Source organism: Salvelinus fontinalis, chromosome 24 (assembly GCF_029448725.1).
Source record: "Salvelinus fontinalis isolate EN_2023a chromosome 24, ASM2944872v1, whole genome shotgun sequence".
NCBI lineage: Eukaryota > Metazoa > Chordata > Actinopteri > Salmoniformes > Salmonidae > Salvelinus > Salvelinus fontinalis.
In genome coordinates this window covers 30,042,618-30,064,147 of record NC_074688.1, presented here as the reverse complement: position 1 = coordinate 30,064,147, position 21,530 = coordinate 30,042,618, and the positions used below count along the sequence as shown (strand labels likewise).

The following is a 21,530-nucleotide window of genomic DNA, read 5'->3' as shown; positions in this document are numbered from 1 at the left end:
TTAGGAATGTAGTGTAAAAGTAGAAGTTGTCAAAAATATAAATAGTAAATAAAGTACAGATACCCAAGAAAACTAATTAAGTAGTACTTCAAAGTATTTTTTACTTAGTTACTTTACACCACTGGCAAATGTTATTTGTCACATGCTTACTGGCCCTTCCCAACAATGCAGAGAAAAAAATTGAAATAGTAGAAAAATTGAAAATGCAAAAAGAGGAATACATAGAAAAATAAACGCACATAGTACGTACTGTACATACACTGAGTATAAAAACATTAAGAACACCTGCTCTTTCCATGACAGACTGACCAGGTGAATCCAGGTGAAAAATATGATCCCTTAATGATGTCACTTGTTAAATCCACTTCAATCAGTCTAAATGAAGGGGAGGAGACAGGTCAAATAATAATTTTTCAGCCTAGAGACAATTGAGACATGGATTGTGTATGTGTACTATTCAGAGGGTGAAGGGCAAGACAAAATATTTAAGTGCCTTTGAACAGGGTATGGTAGTAGTTGCCAGATGCACCGGTTTGTGTCAAGAACTGCAACGCTGCCGGGTTTTTCACACTTAACAGTTTCCCATGTGTATCAAGAACGGTCAACCACCCAAATGACATCCAGCCAACTTGACACATCTGTGGGAAGTATTGGAGTTAACATAGGCCAGCATCCCTGTGGTACGTTTTCCATACCTTGTAGAGTCCCTGCCTCGACGAATTGAGGCTGTTCTGAGGGCAAAAGGGAGTCAGAGCTCAATAGGAAGGTGTTCTTAATGTTTAGTATACTCAGTGTACAGTACATAGGTCAGTGCTAACTGGTTATGCAGTAATGGGTGAATGAACCCTCACCGCAGGGCTGATCGATTTTCCATGGTCAATTTAGTGTTCGATGGAAAATCTCTCTTATTGTTGACTAACAGTCAACAACTCCTTTCCCTGGCCAGTTAGGCAGGGTTAAATGGACTGTTCTGAAGCTGAGTGCTCTGATGTGGGTCTCTGCTAAGCTCAGGCATTCAGTCACTCAGCCATTCCCCTCACCACTGATACTACTATCACACTAATACACACACCACCAGCGCTCAAACCACATTTCAGGAACTGGGTGACATGTGACCAAAGAGACTATAATATCACAGAATAAATATTGACTGTGGTCTATATTTGATATCACATGTTGTTACTATCCCAATATAAACCTACCAGTTGGAAAAACAGTCATTTTAACCAGTGTTGCCCACTGGGCTAGATTCAGATCTAATGTATGAGGTTTGGGGTTTCCATCTTTTGGATGGAGTTTTTCCTAGATACAGATACACAAATCAATACACAATCATTTGTTCATTAATATGCACCAATGCCCTCTGATACAGTGACAAATGAACTCATCTTGATCACCACACACACATACACACAAATAAACAGACCGCAGACTTCCAGTGTGACTTGTGATTTCCCTCAGTAGAGACCACAGTGTGAGTCAGAGTGCCAGGAGGTCAGGCCAGTGGGCATGACAATCCCTCTGATCATGTTCATTTCTTTGCTCTGACTCAGTAAGATGTTACTGTAATGATCCACACACACACACACACACCGTGTCCCTCTCACCTTAATGTCGGAGGAGTTGTTGGTGGCCAGGTAGATGCGAAAGGAGTAGGAGTTGTTCAGAGCCAGTTCCTTAAACACCAGGACCACCCCGTGGTGCTCTACAGGCTTGCTGCTCTGGACAAGTACACCTTGGGTATAATACGACAATAGTACACTTAAAAAAATATTTAGCACTTTTATTGGTGTACAATGTTTATAAAATGAAATGTAAGTCTTTTGAAAATATTAACATGTACACTTTGTTCAACGCATTTTTTGGTTTGTGAGTTTCTTATGGCTGCAATCCTGTTAACGGGATGATATGACAACAGCCAGTGAAAGTGCAGGGCACCAAATTCAAACAGAAATCTCATAATTAAAATTCCTCAAACATACATGTATCTTATACCATTTTAAAGGTATTCTTGTTGTTAATCCCACCAAAGTGTCCGATTTCAAATAGGCTTTACAGCGAAAGCGCCACAAACGATTATGTTAGGTCACCGCAAAATCAGTCCCAAAAAGCAGAAATAGAGATAAAATTAATCACTAACCTTTGATGATCTTCATCAGATGAAACTCATAGGACTTCATGTTACACAATACATGTAAGGTTTGTTCGATAAAGTTCATATTAATATCCAAAAACCTCAGTTTACATTGGCGCCATGTTCAGAAATGCCTCCAAAATATCCGGAGAAATTGCAGAGCCACGTCAAATAACATACTCATCATAAACTTTGATGAAAGATACATGTTTTACATAGAATTAAAGATACACTTGTTCTTAATCCAACCGCTGTGTCAGATTTCAAAAAGCTTTATGTGTATCGGTCGTCTGTTGAAGAAGGTGTGGACCAAAGCGCAGCGTGGTAAGTGTTCATGCTTTTTATTGAAACTGAACAATAAGAACAAAATAACAAAGCGAATAACCAAAACAGCCCTGTCAGGTGCAAAACACTAAACAGAAAATAACTACCCACAAAAACCATGTGGGAAAAAGCTACGTAAGTATGGTTCTCAATCAGAGACAACGATAGACAGCTGCCTCTGATTGAGAACTACACCCGGCCAAACACACAGAAATACAAAACATAGAAAATGAACATAGAATGCCCACCCAAATCACACCCTGACCAAACCAAAAGAGACATAAAAAGCTCTCTACTGTCAGGTCGTGACATTACGGCAAAAGCACAACATTCAATCATCTGAGAACAGCGTTCAGCCACAAAAGGAAGCCATACAGTTAACCGTCAAATTGTGCAGTCAACAAAACTCATAAAAAGCATTATAAATCTTCACTTACCTTTGCTGATCTTCGTCGGAATGCACCCCCAGGACTCTCACTTCCACAATAAATGTTTGTTTTGTTCGGTAATGTCCATCATTTCTGTCCAAATAGCTATTTTTGTTAGCGTGTTTGGTAAACAAATCTAAAGTCAGGAAGCGCGTTCACTAAAAGCAGACGAAATGTCAAAAAGTTCCGTAACAGTCAGTAGAAACATGTCAAACGATGTGTTGAATCAATCTTTAGAATGTTTTTAACATAAATCTTCAGTAACGTTCCAACCGGAGAAATACATTGACTTCAGATCTGCGATGGAACAGAGCTCCCTCTCATGTGAACGCGCATGGTCAGGTCATGATAGACCTGACTAATTCCTGTCTCCTTCGGCCCCACTTCACAGTAGAGGCATCAGACAAGGTTCTACAGACTGTTGACATCTAGTGGAAGCCGCAGGAAGTGCAAACTCATCCATATCCCACTGTGTATTCAATAGGGGCTTGGTTGAAAATCGACCAACCTCAGAATTCCCACTTCCTGTTTGGATTTTTTCTCAGGTTTTTGCCTGCTATATGAGTTCTGTTATACTCACAGATATCATTCAGACAGTTTTAGAAACTTCAGAATGTTTTCTGTCCAATACTAATAATAATATGCATATATTAGCAACTGGGACTGAGGAGCAGGCAGTTTACTATGGGCACCTCTGGGCACCTTTCATCCAAGCTACTCAATACTGCCCCTGCAGCCATAAGAAGTTAAAGCGTGATGAGGAGTGGAAAATGTACTTGTGAGGGTCCAGACGGCAGCATTAACGTTTGCCTTCATTTGTCTCCATTCCATGCAGTCATTAAAAGAGACAACCGGCAGAATTGTTTTCAGAGCTTTCCCTTCCCTTCCACATACACCTTACCAGAACACAACGCAGAAAGGTACCGCTACAGAACCGGTTACATAGAATAAATGTTTCAATAAGTCATTGTTATGTGCCTGCTAAGAAGAGGTAGGTGCAGGAGTCAGGAGCAGAGAGCAAGGAAGTCCCAGTAGCACAATGTTTATTTTAAAGTCCCAACACAACAACAACAGGTGGGGAAACACACCAAACGAAGTCGCCACACACAGGGAAATAACGTAACACACGGAGGAGAAACCTCTACTCCTAATTACAGTCCAAACGGTACAACGACCGTGAGACAAAAAAACCTGTGGCGCAAACACGCACCCCTAACAGAGCAAACAACAGCAAATAATCCTGCACAAAGCATAGCAAGGAGCGGAGGTTAATAAACACACCAAAATTATCTAATAGGACACAGGTGTAAACAATACAGACAGACACAAAAGAAAAGGAAAAATGGATCGGTGGCAGCTAGTAGGCCGGCGATGACGACCACCGAGCACCGCCCGAACAGGGAGAGGAGCCACCTTCGGTGGAAGTCATGACAGTCATAGCCTAACAGTCATGAAGACCATCATCTACTAGCTGAAAATGATTTGCAATTTTTAAAAATATATCAATCTTTCCAAAAATGTATTTTATTCAGTCAAATAATCTTTAATCAAATAATCTTTGTAATCTTAGACATCGTACCCAGAGCCCTATGAAGGCCCATACCTGAGCTGTAACATTACATAAGTGCACATGTAAGGACTGGAATATAATGATGGACTTTTCAGAGCGATCCCTCTGTGTAAAAATATGTACACACTTGCAAATGGCATCCAATACCCAATAGACAACTTAAACTTAATGGTTTTCCCATTCATCATTTCACAGTTAATTGTTGTTACTCTCCCTGGGGTATTTGGGTCCCAGTACTGGCAACAGTGACATCCCTATTGAAAGGTGTTTAAAATGAGTTAGTAGCCCTTTTTATGAACAAAAAATACTCTCCTACATTAGTGCTTTCTGGAATTCAGTCAATCCCACCATGTTCAAATGGACTGAGCGTGATTTCCAGGCTGTACACGATCCAGTCTCAACAAAAGTAAATATGACCAATCTTTTCTCTGAGATGAAGCTTAGCTATCCCCACTGTCAGTTTGACGGCTCAATTTGGTCATAACATACATCAAAACGAACAAACACAGACTCCGAAAAAAAAACTATCACAGTATAGTTTAAAAAACAGGAAATATGTACACCATATTAAAAGTACAGCTACACTCCTTGAGTAGTTGTTCCAATTCCATGATTAAGTAAGTGGCAATGCCTTGATTGAGAAATATCCAAATACAAAATATACAATGTTTGAGACAACAGCCCTGTAAGTGTGTTAGCAGTTTCCACACTGCAGCAACATGTTTGTTACTGGCTACACATTAGTTACCTATTTCCCAGAGCTTATCTATGACATGAGGTCTTCACTGCACCGCAGGTTGCAGCATCAGCTCCTGGCTGTTTGGGGTACCTCTACATAACGCCTGCATTATTCCAGGTCAATGGACCATTTGTGAACGTCTAAGAACATAACCATTCAAGATTAAAGGTTGTGGTGTAATTCTCTTTCTACGCCTTTGTTGAACTCCCGTTGAAATCCTGAGAGAACATGAGGGGTGAAAAGCCAGGGTTTCCCACTACTAAGCATCACTACTAGGCAGGGCACAAAGTTCTCTAGCTCTAGCATCCAGGCCTGCAGAAATCAAACATGTCAGTTGAAGACAATTGAATCCCAATTCTCTTGGGCTGGAAGGGGTTGACAGTGCTAGGCTGGTGTGCCGGCCCTGCCCTACCTAGGCAATGGCAGGGGACACATAATGCTTCTGATCTAGGATCAATGTACCATCCTCAATTTATGAAGGAGGTATGCAAAGCTGACCTTAGATCAGCCTCTAGAGCAAGGACGGGCAACTCCAGTCCTCGGGGGCTGGATTGGTGTCACACTTTTGCCCCAGCCCCAGATAACACACCTGACTCCAATACTCAACTAATTATGATCTTCAGTTTAGAATGCCATTAGTTTAATCAGCTGCGTTAGCTAGGGATGGGAAAGAAATGTGACACCACTCCGGCCCCTGAGGATTGAAGTTGCCCATCCCTGGACTAGAGGCAACTTTCATCCTACTCCATACAGCCCTCAAACTCGACTCTGGACCTCGAAGCCAGTTCCACTGCATTTCTTTCATTGTTCCCTTCAAATCAGGGACTGATTTAAACCTGGGACACCAGGTGTGTGCAATTAATTATCAGGTAGAACAGAAAACTAGCAGGCTCCGGACCTCGTAGCGTAAGAGTACCCCTGCCATACAGCAGAAGCAGAGAGATTTCTGCCTTCAAGGCAAGAGTTCAAACGTCTCTTTCCCATTGTCTCTCTGGCTCATTGACGATAGGGCTGCGGAAAGGCAGGGACCTTGGGAGGCAAAATATATCTCATTCGGCAGCTTTATTGTCCATCATATCTGAGGAGAACACAGACAGAAAGAGACAGACAGACAGAAATTGGTGTAAGTTAGTAGGAGACAAGAATGAGTACAAATATGTGTGTGCAGACAGGTGATTGAGTGTTTGTGGCTCTAGTCTAATGTGTGTCTCTAACCTTGCAGTGTCTTGAGGACCTCGTTGGGCAGGTCATCCAGCTCCTGTAGGCTCATCAAGAGGTGAGTGACAGTGGCTTGACCATTTGACCTGCCAGTCTTCCAGCGCTCCAACGCCTTAAACCTGAAACCCAACACAAAACAAGTTGAGGGTCACATTTAGGGTCACATTATCTAAAAAAGAAATCATCACCAAAAATATGAATCAAAGAAAGTTGTATTGTACAATTATTGAATGATCGGTGAACCAAGAATGCTTCAATGAGAAATGCCCAAAATAATGGCTAGCGAGAAATATTAAGTTTAGTTTTAAGGGTCCAGATACTATATCTATCTACTGTACCTCTGCATAATGACATCCTCCTCACTGGCCTGTATATCGTCCAGCTCTTTGGAGGACAGGTCCAGGCAACCGATAGCAACCTGCTTCCACTCCTTCCCCTGCCGCTTAGCCACCTGCATTAGCTGCTTGGACGACACGTCTGGGACCTGCACTGTCCGCACTCCGTCTGGGGACAACAGAGGAACGTCAGACTTAAGGGTTTTATTCAGGGCGACTGAACAGCAATTCAACAGGAATAAGACCACACTATTAACAGCAAATGACACAATGGAAGTGTTCAAACCATCACCTGACTCATCTGCACATCGACGTCTCTTTTTGGGCAACTCTTCCTCTGGTGTGCTTGTGCTTCTCTTCCTGTCTACAGAAGAGGAGGAAAAAAAGCTACTTTGTCAATCAAAAGCTACTTTATGATTGGATGAAAAGTGCTTGTGTACAGAGAACTTGATATCTAGAACATACACGGGAATAAAGTGAACTGTTGATGCCGATATTGAGAGGGGCAAACAAAAATGACAAACTTACTATCAGTCAGTTTCCTTGGCTTTTCAACTGTATTGTCCACACAGTCACCTGAGAGGAAGATACATTAATATCCTGCACCTTAACCCACAACACATTACAGACAGATGCACAGCAGGTGTGTACGTACCTTCTCTGATGGTGGCTGACCACACAGTCTGGTCGGAATCTGTCTCTACGAGGGAGATCTTGAAAGGTGGGGGCTGCTCAAAGAACACCTCAAAATATCCCTTCAATTTAGTCACGGCCAGCGTGAATGGCAAGTCCTGCAAGACACCAAATACACACAACACAGATATATGAATAAATGCACTTAGTACATACTGTACATACACTGAGTATACAGAACATTAAGAACACCTGCTCTTTCCATGACAGACTGACCAGGTGAATCCAGGTGAAAACTATGATCCCTTATTGATGTCACTTGTTAAATCCACTTCAATCAGTCTAAATGAAGGGGAGGAGACAGGTCAAAGAAAAAATGTTCAGCCTAGAGAGAATTGAGACATGGATTGTGTATGTGTACTATTCAGAGGGTGAATGGGCAAGACAAAATATTTAAGTGCCTTTGAACAGGGTATGGTAGTAGGTGCCAGATGCACCGGTTTGTGTCAAGAACTGCAACGCTGCCGGGTTTTTCACACTTAACAGTTTCCCATGTGTATCAAGAATGGTCAACCACCCAAATGACATCTAGCCAACTTGACACATCTGTGGGAAGTATTGGAGTTAACATAGGCCAGCATCCCTGTGGTACGTTTTCCATACCTTGTAGAGTCCCTGCCTCGATGAATTGAGCCTGTTCTGAGGGCAAAAGGGAGTCAGAGCTCGATAGGAAGGTGTTCTTAATGTTTTGTTCACTCAATGTACCGTATATACAGTTGAAGTCGGAAGTTTACATACACTTATGTTGGAGTCATTAAAACTCGTTTTTCAACCACTCCACAAATTTCTTGTTAACAAACTGTAGTTTTGGCAAGTCGGTTAGGACATCTACTTTGTGCATGACACAAGTAATTTTTCCAACAATTGTTTACAGACAGATTATCTCACTTATATTTCACTGTATCACAATTCCAGTGGGTCAGAAGTTTACATACACTAAGTTGATTGTGACTTTAAACAGCTTCTGATAGGCTGATTTACATCATTTGAGTCAATTGGAGGCATACCTGTGGATGTATTTCAAGGTCTACCGTCAAACAATTATTTTTTGCTGAGGTCTTGGCTGATTTCTTTTGATATTCCCATGATGTCGAGCAAATAGGCAGTGAGCCTCTTTACTTGACATCATGGGAATATCAAAAGAAATCAGCCAAGGCCTCAGAAAAAAAATTGTAGACCTCCACAAGTCTGGTTCATCCTTGGGAATAATTTCCAAATGCCTGAAGGTACCACGTTCATCTGTACAAATAAGAGTATGCATGTACAGTGGGGAGAACAAGTATTTGATACACTGCCGATTTTGCAGGTTTTCCTACTTACAAAGCATGTAGAGGTCTGTAATTTTTATCATAGGTACATTTCAACTGTGAGAGATGGAATCTAAAACAAAAATCCCCAAAATCACATTGTATGATTTTTAAGTAATTAATTAGCATTTTATTGCATGACATAAGTATTTATATACATAGTGTATGTAAACTTCTGACCCACTGGGAATGTGATGAAAGAAAGAAAAGCTGAAATAAGTCATTCTCTCTACTATTATTCTGACATTTCACATTTTTTAAATAAAGTGGTGATCCTAACAGACCTAAGACAGGGAATATTTACTGGGATTAAATGACAGGAGTTGTGAAAAACCAAGTTTAAATGTATTTGGCTAAGCTGTATGTAAACTTCTGAGTTCAACTGTACTGTAGGTCAGTGCTTACTGGTTATGCAGTAATGGGTGAATGAACCCTCACCGCAGGGCTGATGTCTCCCTCTGGTTCACTCATGAGGCGGTACCTCCTCTCATCCAGCTTACAGGTGGGTGGCTTCTCTACCTTCAGATAACGCTTGTTGGCGCACCGCACCTCCTTCCCTATGTCCTGGAGTGAGGGAGGGGTAGAGGAGGAGAAAGAGAGGCAGGGAGCCAAAGGAATAGATAGAAGTAGACCAGTGATTTACTATAGGTAAGCGAGAGATTCTAATAATGGTAACAATACCGGGGATAACTATTCCCTGTTCAGGAAACCTGGGAGCTGGTGGACGGAGGCCTCCGTATTGTCCCTAGAATTTCTAAGCAAACAGCTGGAGGCAGGGCTTTCTCCTATAGAGCTCTATTTTTATGGAATGGTCTGCTTACCCATGTGAGAGACGCAGACTCGGTCTCAACCTTTAAGTCTTTATTGAAGACTCATCTCTTCAGTGGTCATATGATTGAGTGTAGTCTGGCCCAGGAGTGTGAAGGTGAACGGAAAGGCACTGGAGCAATAAACCGCCCTTGCTGTCTCCGCCTGGCCGGTTCCCCTCTCTCCACTGGGATTCTCTGCCTCAAACCCTCTTACAGGGGCTCTTCTTGCTCTTCCATGCCGTCCCTAGGAGGGGTGCGTCACTTGAGTGGGTTGAGTCACTGACGTGGTCTTCCTGTCTTGGTAGGCGCCCTCTCCCTTGGGTTGTGCCGTGGCGGAGATCTTTGTGGGCTATACTCGGCCATGTCTCAACATGGTAAGTGCTGGTTGAAGATATCCCTCTAGCGGTGTGGGAGCTGTGCTTTGGCAAATTGGGTGGGGTTATATCCTGTCTGTTTGACCCTGTTCGGGGGAATCATCGGATGGGGCCACAGTGTCTCCTGACCCCTCCTGTCTCAGCCTCCAGTATTTATGCTGCAGTAGTTTGTGTCGGGGGGCTAGGGTCAGTCTGTTATATCTGGAGTATTTCTCCTGTCTTATCCGGTGTCCTGTGTGAATTTAAGTATGCTCTCTCTAATTCTCTCTTTCTCTCTCTCTGAGGACCTGAGCCCTAGGACCATGCCTCAGGACTACCTGGCATGATGACTCCTTGCTGTCCCCAGTCCACCTGGCCGAGCTGCTGCTCCAGTTTCAACTGTTCTGCCTGCGGCTATGGAACCCTGACCTGTTCACCGGACGTGCTACCTGTCCCAGACCTGCTGTTTTCAACTCTCTAGAGGCAGCAGGAGTGGTAGAGACACTCTCAATGACCGGCTATGAAAAGCCAACTGACATTTACTCCTGAGGTGCTGACCTGTTGCACCCTCGACAACTACTGTGATTATTATTATTTGACCATGCTGGTCATTTATGAACATTTGAACATCTTGGCCATGTTCGGTTATAATCTCCACCCGGCACAGCCAGAAGAGGACTGGCCACCCCTCATAGCCTGGTTCCTCTCTAGGTTTCTTCCTAGGTTTTGACCTTTCTAGAGAGTTTTTCCTAGCCACCGTGCTTCTACACCTGCATTGCTTGCTGGTTGGGGTTTTAGGCTGGGTTTCTGTACAGCACTTTGAGATATCAGCTGATCTAAGAAGGGCTATATAAATTAATTTGATTTTCCATGGTCAATTTAGTGTTCGATGGAAAATCTCTCTTATTGTTGACTAACAGTCAACAACTCCTTTCCCTGGCCAGTTAGGCAGGGTTAAATGGACTGTTCTGAAGCTGAGTGCTCTGATGTGGGTCTCTGCTAAGCTCAGGCATTCAGTCACTCAGCCATTCCCCTCACCACTGATACTACTATCACACTAATACACACACCACCAGCGCTCAAACCACATTTCAGGAACTGGGTGACATGTGACCAAAGAGACTGTAATATCACAGAATAAATATTGACTGTGGTCTATATTTGATATCACATGTTGTTACTATCCCAATATAAACCTACCAGTTGGAAAAACAGTCATTTTAACCAGTGTTGCCCACTGGGCTAGATTCAGATCTAATGTATGAGGTTTGGGGTTTCCATCTTTTGGATGGAGTTTTTCCTAGATACAGATACACAAATCAATACACAATCATTTGTTCATTAATATGCACCAATGCCCTCTGATACAGTGACAAATGAACTCATCTTGATCACCACACACACATACACACAAATAAACAGACCGCAGACTTCCAGTGTGACTTGTGATTTCCCTCAGTAGAGACCACAGTGTGAGTCAGAGTGCCAGGAGGTCAGGCCAGTGGGCATGACAATCCCTCTGATCATGTTCATTTCTTTGCTCTGACTCAGTAAGATGTTACTGTAATGATCCACACACACACACACCGTGTCCCTCTCACCTTAATGTCGGAGGAGTTGTTGGTGGCCAGGTAGATGCGAAAGGAGTAGGAGTTGTTCAGAGCCAGTTCCTTAAACACCAGGACCACCCCGTGGTGCTCTACAGGCTTGCTGCTCTGGACAATGGGCCCCACCGGGGACAGGGACGACACACGCCACTTTACATGGCTGCCAGAGTGGTCTACCGAGGGCTCGATCACCGGACAGCTGTCCTTCATATGCAGGACACTGAAGGTCATTTCACTGTCGGGGTCAGCGAGGCAGAGGAAGTGAGGGAACTGGATGGAGGTGAGGATGGACGAGGGGCTGTTGACACAGTCCACGTTGAAGATGGGCCCAGCGAACCTCCAGGAGTCCCTGAGAAACATGCCGAACTTGGACCAGGACAGGACCGAGTAGCGGATCAGTACTCTCTCTGACACCTCAAACACCAGGCCGGTGACGGAGCACTCATATGTCCCCTCTCCCTCCAGCTGCACCCTGACACACAGAACCAGAGATGGACAGACTCATACCAGTCAGACAGACACTCAGCAGGAGAGGCATTAGTGGTTTGGGGATTTTTTTATTTTTTTTAAACAGAGGTTACTTACTTAGTAAGCAAGAGAGTAAGAGATTTAGAGATGGAGAAAAAAGAGAGAGAGAGGAGAGTCTGAGTGAGAAAGAGAAAGAGAAGGCTACAGCTACTCACTGTAGGCGTCCTTTAGAGATCCTCCTGGGAGTAACCAGTTCATTGCCTTGACTCTGATTGAGAAACAGACATGGTACTAAGATTAGCCCTGTTCCTCTAGTGAATTTACAGCCATACTGTGTGTCTCTGAAGCTTTTTTACACAACTATCATTCAATTCCACAATCAAACAAATGTACTTACCCGCTGGACAGCCTTGCACTTTTCACAGCATGGCTTGGGGGGCACATCTGACAAAGGAGAGGTCAAAAGTCAAACTAGCCACTCCCGCTAGGGGAGTACTCTACCTCTCAGACTATGATTTGCAGACACATTTTCATAAACCTATGAATGCACCCAGATATCCTCTCTCTAGCCTTTCAACCATTACAATCTCCTTTGTCTAGGATAGCTCGACATTTTGTGGAAAAAGCGAAACATTTGGTAGTAGAATGACTTGTCAAACTGAGGATACCTTTAGCAAGGGAAACCTCTGCATCAGGTTGAGGAGCCGACTCTGACTCTGTGGAGAGATAAGTTACCGTACTCCTCATGAAGGAAGTTGGGGGAGAGGAGCAATCATTCTACTCAGGACATTGTGAGGTGAAAGAGGCTATTCATCTGTATTTCAGAGGCAGGATAAGGCAGATATAGGCATTGTGTCTGACGTTTTAGTTCCCACTCACCATTACAGGAACCCTCAACGTCAGGCTCCTCTGATTCTACTGGGACAAGACAAAAAATAATACAATTATTTCTAAAAAAAAAAAAAGATCCTAACTGACTGAGTAAAGACACAAGCCAGGTGCTGGTGTGACCGTGTATCATCACAGATTGTAAATTATTTTGATGAAGCTGACAGAACAAGGGTTGTGTTTTTCTCACCTCCTCCTTCTTTCTCAGCAGAGCCGTCTGTTGAAAGACAAAGAGAGAGAGAACGTTATGTTAGAGGGTGGGATAAAGCCTGAAGATTCATACTGTGATTGAAAGTTTTTGATCTCTAGCAGCCGCTCACCAGAATCCTCCTCTTCCTCTTCGTCCTCCTCTTCTTCAGAACTCTCCTCTGTAGATGTCCCTGCATTGTCTGTCAGAAAAATCCATAGGACATGGAGGGACGAACTTTGAAAACGTTTCTCATTCTAAGTGTACTTTCAAATAAAGAGGGGTGAGGGAAATTGATTGGTAGTTCAAACATGACTTGAGAGGGGGTCTATATGCAGCTCAGAGACCATTAGAGTTCTGTTTGAGTAGTGTTCACGGGGCGGGGGGGGGGGGCTTCTCTTTGAGTGAAACCTCACTCTATACGAGGAAAATACAAACATACTGCAAAGCTGTGTCCACCTGAGCCACTGTTATCATTTTCAGTCAGATTATCTGTAACAAATTAACTTTTATTAGAGATGTCTTGGGTAAGGCGTTAATATGGAATTAGGAACTCTCCTCTCTCCATCTTTCCACCCCACTTTACCCATAATGCAGAGAGGTTTACAGTAACCTGGGGCGGCAGGTAGCCTAGTGGTTAGAGCGTTGGGCTTGGAACCAAATGGTTGCTGGATGGAATCCCTGAGCTGACAAGGTAAAAATATGTCGTTCTGCCCCTGAACAAGGCAGTTAACCCACTGTTCCCAGGTAGGCCGTCATTGTAATTAAGAATTTATTCTTAACTGACTTGGCTAGCTAAATAGAAAATGTAAAAACCCCAGGGGACTGGCCCTCTGTGGGACCTGCCCCAAACAACTCCAGCCCATCCCCTGAGAGTTTTCTGAAGGATGTCTACCCTAGGCCTATTGCTAAGAAATGGCAGAAAAAGAATATCATACATTATCGATTTGTAGCCTTTTATTTACTGTCTGACTGAGCATTATCTAAATATTGCACTTCTGTTGTCAAACTGTGACTAAGTTCATTCTGATGAGCTCATCAGTGTATTCCGTCTTCACTCACATCACACCACATTGCTCATCTGAAACTTCCACTCTGATTCCTCACTAATGTAGATTAATGCAAACTGGATACAGTATGTATATGAGCGTGTTGTAATTCGGTGATATGTCTGTGGTTTCTCTATGTATAGTCCTGAGGGCCCCTGTGTCAGTGCTGTAACTTTACAGAAGCAGATATTCTCATTCAGAAATTCAGAATGACTTATAAATTGTATGCTTCATACTGTAAGTGCATCTAAAGTAGGGCTGTAATGATTGTGTAACGATTAATTGCCATGCAAATGGTCCCAATTACTGCTATGATTGTCATTTTTGTAGAATTTTTATATATTTGTAATGCATCATAATGCCACTTTGAAAATAAGCTACGGGATACCTAATGAATACAACACAGCTTTGGCGAAAATTTCTCAAAAGCAAATGTTTTTGACTTCTTGGAACTTCTGTAAATCAAGCTTTTCCACCCAAATCATTGTAAAATGATTACCAACTTTACCCTTTTCATGTTAAAATAAAATAACTGCTACTGGGTAAACTATATCTACTTGAAAATAAAGTTGAATCCCCCTATCTTAAAATTAATGTATTAAGAATATATATTTTTTCACGGTTATTATCAATAATTGTCCTAATCTAAAGTTAAACTATGGCCTACCTGGTAAGATCGAGTGAAGTGAGACTGGTGCCCTGGTGTACAGACATGGCTAGCTCCAGGGTTATCTGTACCCAGCAGGAGTGAGTCTGGGTCAGGCCTTCTAGCTGAGAGCCTGGCATTGGCAGAGGGGAAGCTAATAGATGGAGCCTGTCCTCTCTGGGGCAGGGTGCCTCATCTCAGACTGAGAACCAGCCAGGTCTCTCTCTCTCTGCTCTACAAACGTCCCTCTCTCTTGCTCGTTCTCCCTCCCTCTCCCCTTATCTCTTCCCCCCCATCTCTCCATCTGTGTTCTCATATGCCTCCAATCGCTCTCTGCCTCATCTAACATCCACTCTGTCTACTCTCAGACAGCCTGCTTTATCAGCCCAATGTACATCTCTCTCTCACACACACACACACACACACACACACACACACACACACACACACACACACACACACACACACACACACACACACACACACACACACACACACACACACACACACACACACACACACACACACACACAGAGATATTGTTACTGGTGTTGACTGCCATCTGCTGGTCTAATTAAAGATCACATTAATTCAGAACTTGTTGCCACATGAGACAAAACAAAACATTTCATGCACAATCAAACAAAGACCGAACGGTGCTTACCCTTCTGGTCAGGGGCAGGGATGTCTCCATCTCTGTTGGTTAAAAGAGAAAGGAAATGATAAGTACATCCCAAGACGTTATCAAAATGGAATTAAGAGAATACAACTTCAGTTTATGGACCAGTGGGGGAGGGGATTATGGGTGTGGAGAAGAGGGGGTGGAGCTGAACTGTCCAGCTGCAGACCCATCTCTGTCTTCACTTCCTCTCTCTGATGTACAGACAAATGCTCATTCAACTGAGGCACAAAAACAGGAAGTGGAGAAGCTGCCAAAATCTCACGTTCATGACATCAGCCCATCCTCCAGTGTGGTGTGGAACCCCCACCCCATACATACTGACCCAGTTTTACACACTAGCGTTGGACGGCTGGTACTGCAAAGCCATGGAAAGGAACTGGCCAATAATAGTGCTAGACAGTATCAGAAAACATCAAAAGTTGATCTAACATCAAGACACAAAGGGAAGGGTTTTGCAGTTAGCAGTGTTACAGGTTTATATAACCCATAATAATGTGTATCATCCAGAGGTTGTCTCTCAGCCTCAGACAAAGCGTGCCGCTTGGTGATTCAGTCTGTGACTTGTGTGAACAAGTTCAGCATGCACAGAGAACTAGGTCAACAGTATGTATTTTTTTATTTTCCTCCATCGTAAAAATACTGCCCTTAGGTGATCAAAAGCCAGAGTTGACTCAAGTGTAGTATTTAGTCCTTTACCACAGAGGAGATTAGGAATATAGTAAAAACACTTTACTAAGTTAGCATGTGTTTACAACCTCTTTGATAATAAGAAAGTAATGAATCATGATAACTGTGCATGGTGCCTGCAGATAAGGTCCTGAAACAATGATTGAATTGTGACCAAAATGCATAGGCCATTTCTAGTTCTGTGTCGTGAATATTGTCACTCTTTTAGATTTAATGAAACCTGACAAGCTAGTGGTCCTCATCCTCATTGTCCTCAGACAGGAGTACAGGAAAAACTGTTTACTTTTCAAGGTCAATGTTCGACACAGCCAACAGGTTTCTGTATCACAACACAACATACATTTCCATGGCAGTCATATTCACACATGTACTCTGCCCGTGACTTTCTGTCACGCCCTGATCTGTTTCACCTGTCTTTGTGATTGTCTCCACCCACCTCCAGGTGTCACCCGTTTTCCCCATTATTCCCAGGGTATTTATTCCTGTGTTCTCTGTTTGTCTGTCAGTTCACCTTGTCTTGTTTAGTCAACCAGCGTGTTTTTCCGTGCGTCTGCTTTTTCCTTGTCTGCTTTTCTAATCTTCCCGGTTTTGACCTTTTGCCTGCCGTGACCTTGAGCCTGCCTGCCTCCCTGTACCGTTTGGAACTGTGACCTGGTTATGAACTTTCGCCTGTCCTCGACCTGCCCCTTGTTGTTTAATAAATATCAGAGAACCATCTGCATCTGGGTCTCGCCCTGTGTTATTATACTTTCAGCCTCTATCCATATCTCTGTCAATTCTTTCTCTTTATTTCTCTTTGCCCTTTCTTCAACCCTGGCCTCTCACCATCTCTTACTTCTCTCCCACTCATACAAAACAAAACCCTCCCCTTCCTTTCTTGTCTCTCTCACCCCTTCTCTCTCTGTATGTGTCTCTGTGGTGCGATAAGGCCACAGTTTTGCATGTTGCCTACAGCCTTACATGAGCACACTGAAAGCCTGTGAACAAGAGATAGGCAATAGTCAGTTAGTTCTAGTGCTATAATTTGTCACAGCTCCAATTTAGCATTGTGTACCTCAGTAGGTTAACATATCACACACCTTCAGTCACAACATTAATGATACACTAAACTGTCAAGTATGAGGATAAAACGTTATTCCTTCATGAGGGGTCATTTATTCTGCTGGTATTGTGCATTGTATATTTATGTATACTGAACAAAAATATAAACTCAACATTTCAACGATTTTACTGAGTTACAGTTCATATAAGGAAATCAGTCAATTTAAATAAATACATTTAGGCTCACCTACTCGGGAGCAAGGTCCACCCACTGGGGAAACAGGCCTAGCCAATCAGAATTAGTTTTTCCCTGCAAAAGGTCTTTATTACAGACAGAAATACTCCTCAGTTTCATCAGCTGTCCGTGTGGCTGGTCTCAGATGATCCTGCAGGTGAAGAAGCCAGATGTGGAGGTCCTGGGCTGGCGTGGTTACATGTGGTCTGCGGTTGGACGTAATGCCAAATTCTCCAAAACAACGTTGGAGGCAGCATATGGTAGAGAAATGAACATTCTGTTCTCTGTCAACATCTCTGGTGGACATTTCTGCAGGGAGCAAGGCCCACCCACTGGGGATCCAGGCCCAGCCAATCAGATGATCCCGCAGGTGAAGAAGGCAGATTTGGTGGTCCTGGGCTGGCTACACGTGGTCTGCAGTTGTGAGGCCGCTTGACCGTACTGCCAAATTCTCTAAAACAACTTATGTTAAAGAAATGAACATCAAATTCTCTGGCAACAGTTCTGGTGGACATTCCTGCAGTCAGTATGCCAATTACACGCTCCCTCAAAACTTGATACATGTGGCATTGTGTTGTGTGACAAAACTGCACATTTTAGAGTGGCCTTTTATTGTCCCCAGCACATGGTACACCTGTGTAATGACCATGCGGTTTAATCGGCTTCTTGATATGCCACACCTGTCAGGTGGATGGATTATCTTGGCAGAAGAGAAATGCTCACTAACAGGGATGTAAACATATTTGTGCACAAAATTTGAGAGAAATAAGCTTTTTGTGTGAATGAAACATTTCTGTGATCTTTTATTTCAGCTCATGAAACATCGGACCAACACTTTACATGTTGCATTTATGTTTTTGTTCAGTATAATTGAATATCTACAGTACCAGTCAAAAGTTTGGACACATACCTACTCATTATTTAATACACATTGTAGAATACTAGTGACGACATCAAAACACTGAAATAACACATATGGAATCATGTAGTAACCAAAAAAGTGTTAAACAAATGTTTGAGATTCTTCAAAGTACCCACCCATTGCCTTGATGACAGCTTTGCACACCGTTTGCATTCTTTCAACCAGCTTCATGGGGTAGTCACCTGGTACGCATTTCAATTAGGTGTGCCCTGTTAAAAGTTCATTTGTGGAATTTCTTTCCTTCTTTATGCATTTAAGACAATCAGTTGTGTTGTGACAAGGTATACAGAAGATAGCCCTATTTGGTAAAAGACCAAGTCCATATTATGACAAGAACAGCTCAAATAAGCAAAGAGAAATGACAGTCCATCATTATTTTAAGATAGGAAGGTCAGTCAATCTCAGTCAAACTTTGAAAGTTTCTTCAAGTGCAATTGCAAAAACCATCAAGCGCTACAGTATGATGAAACTGGCTCTCGTGAGGACCGCCACAGGAAAGGAAGACCCAAAGTTACCTCTGCTGCAGAAGATAAATTCATTAGAGTTACCAGCCTCAGAAATTGCAGCCCAAATAAATGCTTCACTGAGTTCAAGTAACAGACACATCTCACAATCAACTGTTCAGAGGAGAATGCGTCAATCAGGCCTTCATGGTCGAAATTGCTGCCAAGAAACCACTACTAAAGGACACCAATGAGAAGAAGAGACTTGCTTGGGCCAAGAAACACGAGCAATGGACATTAGACCGGTGGAAATCTGTCCTTTGGTCTGATGAGTCCAAATTTTAGATTTTTGGTTCCAACCGCTGTGTCTTTGTGAGACAGAGTAGGTGAACGGATGATCTCCACATGTGTGGTTCCCACCGTGAAGCATGGAGGAGGAGGTGTGATGGTGTGCGGTTGCTTTGGTGGTGACACTGTCGGTGATTTATTTAGAATTCAAGGCACACTTAACCAGCATGGCTACCACAGCATTCTGCAGCGATACGCCATCCCATCTGGTTGGCACTATCATTTGTTTTTCAACAGGACAATCACCCAACACACCTCCAGGCTGTGTAAGGGCTATTTGACCAAGAAGGAGTGTGATGGAGTGCTGCATCAGATGACCTGGCCTCCACAATCACCCGACCTCAACCCAATTAAGATGGTTTGGGATGAGTTGGACCTCAGAGTGAAGGAAAAGCAGCCATCAAGTGCTCAGCATATGAGGGAACTCCTTCAAGATAGTTGGAAAAGCATTCCAGGTGAAGCTAGTTGAGAGAATGCCAAGAGTGTGCAAAGCTATCATCGAGACAAAGGGTGGCTACTTTGAAGAATCTTAAATTGTTTTTTGTTTGTCACATCGATATAAATGATTTGGGAGGCAGACGCAGGAATGCGTAATATGGGTTTTTATTAAGCCCCAAATTACGGCGACAAAGACCAAACAAACACATAACAAAAACACAGGGTTGAAACCCAAACAAAAGAGAGAGGAGTATCTCGAATAAATGACACAAGCGCACAATGATTATCACACGGGACGAGACCCGTAATCATCTGCGCAATCCACAAGGGCACGGAAGCCCAAAACACACAGCACAGGTACTCACACGCATCAACGGACATAGTAACAATAATGGACAGCACCATGGTGAACAAAGGGCACATATATACAAACACAATCAGTGGGAATAGGGGCCAGGTGTGCGCAATGAAAGTTCCAGAGGAATCCGTGACATTGTTTAACACTTTTTGGGTTACAACATGATCCCATATGTGTTCTTTCATAGTTTTGATGTCTTAACTATTATTCTACAATGTAGAAAATAGTACAAATAAAGGAAAACCCTGGAATGAGCTGGTGTGTCAAACTTTTGACTGGTACTGTATATATGTCAGCACTTCGGTGACACTCAAGCCTCTTCAGTGATTTGAGCGTTGAATTGTCTAACCAGAATGTTGATTATTTAAGTCAGTGGCAAAAGGGTGTGGCATGGTGGCAAGGTGCCAAATGTGTCTTGTTTCTCCAACAGCCTGTGGTGTGATAAAAAACCAGGAAACCACAATAACTATTGACCTAGTGTTCCCCTTGGATATAAGTCACCATCTATCACCTTTAACTGCCCTGGGGCTCATGGTTACTCACCACACAAACACTATTCATCATTTACTACACAAAGGGGACAATGTATAACGTTTTCTACATTTCTACAACTACATTTTACGGTATAAAACATTACAATAATTGTATTAACACTGTGGTTACAGAAGTGATATGGGTTAAAAATGAAATAGTCCTTGACTATCAAGCTTCACTGGAAAAAGTCCCAATAGCCTGATTCAAGACGATTATATGATACATGGTATGGTATATACCATATATGGTATATTATTTGGTACATCGATGCTCCTATACATATAATAACGAAGCTAGTTTCCCTTTACTATATTCAAGCACTTTCACATGGCAGGTGTTTAATGAAGAACGACCTGGCTGGCACGCTTTTAAACAGCTGAAACAATGCATCTTGAGACAAAATAGCCTAACTCTGGCAGTGAAAAATGCAGTGGTGAAGGACGGATACACGCAAGTAGTTTCGTTTTCAAGTTAAAAGAGACGATTTTATTGAGAACCCAAAAATTATTGTTGCATTGTGTTGGCCAACAGAATAATATCGTTCTATAGTTGTAACTCGCCGTATAGCCATATTGCTTGGGCGATGGGCATGTTTGTGTTATGATCAGTCAACAACACAGCATCTTGTGCGTTACAACGCGATCATGGCGTCCCCTCTCACTTTTGGGGTCTGTCTTCAATAAAATAAAAATACATGGTTGCAACTATTTGGGGTCTTATATGTTTTTTTTATAAATCGAGAACTAAGTTACCAGCTAAGGGTAGCAAGCAGCAACAACAAAGGAAGAGCTCTCTCCGGATTCGACAGAACATTGCGGCGCACATATTTGTCAGTGTGAATGCAACCTCATGCATATATAGGCTACGTGCAAGACTAAATCTCGCCATTATTTGGCTATGTATTTAAGATGCTTACCCTTCATCCAGGTTACAAGCGGCTCCGCAGCTCGCCATCCTCGCCACCATCATGTGCCCTTTGAGGAACTTAAACCTTAGGTTTTGATTTGGTCGTTTTTGCTTCACGGTCGTGATGTTCCGTGATAGCACCTGCCGATCTCTCTGTCAGAAATCATCTCCTTTTAAAATT

At 42.9% G+C, this 21,530-nt stretch overlaps 1 protein-coding gene across 1 annotated transcript; it reads right to left on the bottom strand.

The window, feature by feature from the left end:
- Nucleotides 1-3,912: 3,912 nt before the first annotated feature.
- Nucleotides 3,913-21,397, bottom strand: LOC129822526 (NACHT, LRR and PYD domains-containing protein 1 homolog). The gene is made up of 16 exons (XM_055880835.1): nucleotides 21,360-21,397; nucleotides 15,420-15,451; nucleotides 13,194-13,262; nucleotides 13,064-13,090; nucleotides 12,865-12,900; nucleotides 12,654-12,701; nucleotides 12,383-12,429; nucleotides 12,201-12,253; nucleotides 11,512-11,989; nucleotides 9,187-9,312; nucleotides 7,404-7,539; nucleotides 7,277-7,324; nucleotides 7,041-7,112; nucleotides 6,752-6,917; nucleotides 6,411-6,532; nucleotides 3,913-6,273 (listed from the first exon to the last, which is right to left on the bottom strand). Exons 1-16 carry the CDS (start codon nucleotides 21,395-21,397, stop codon nucleotides 6,245-6,247), a joined length of 1,527 nt encoding a protein of 508 aa, XP_055736810.1. The 3' UTR covers nucleotides 3,913-6,244.
- Nucleotides 21,398-21,530: the final 133 nt, after the last annotated feature.

Bases quoted from the DNA above. Each gene is read 5' to 3' on its own strand.
- LOC129822526 (XM_055880835.1), bottom strand. From the start codon at position 21,397: ATGGCGAGCTGCGGAGCCGCTTGTAACCTGGATGAAGG. The intron at 9,313-11,511 runs GTGAGAGGGACA...CCCTCACTCCAG, and splicing joins ACAACTCCTCCGACATTAAG to GACATAGGGAAGGAGGTGCG. The intron at 6,533-6,751 runs GTACAGTAGATA...GTTGGGTTTCAG, and splicing joins GAGGATGTCATTATGCAGAG to GTTTAAGGCGTTGGAGCGCT.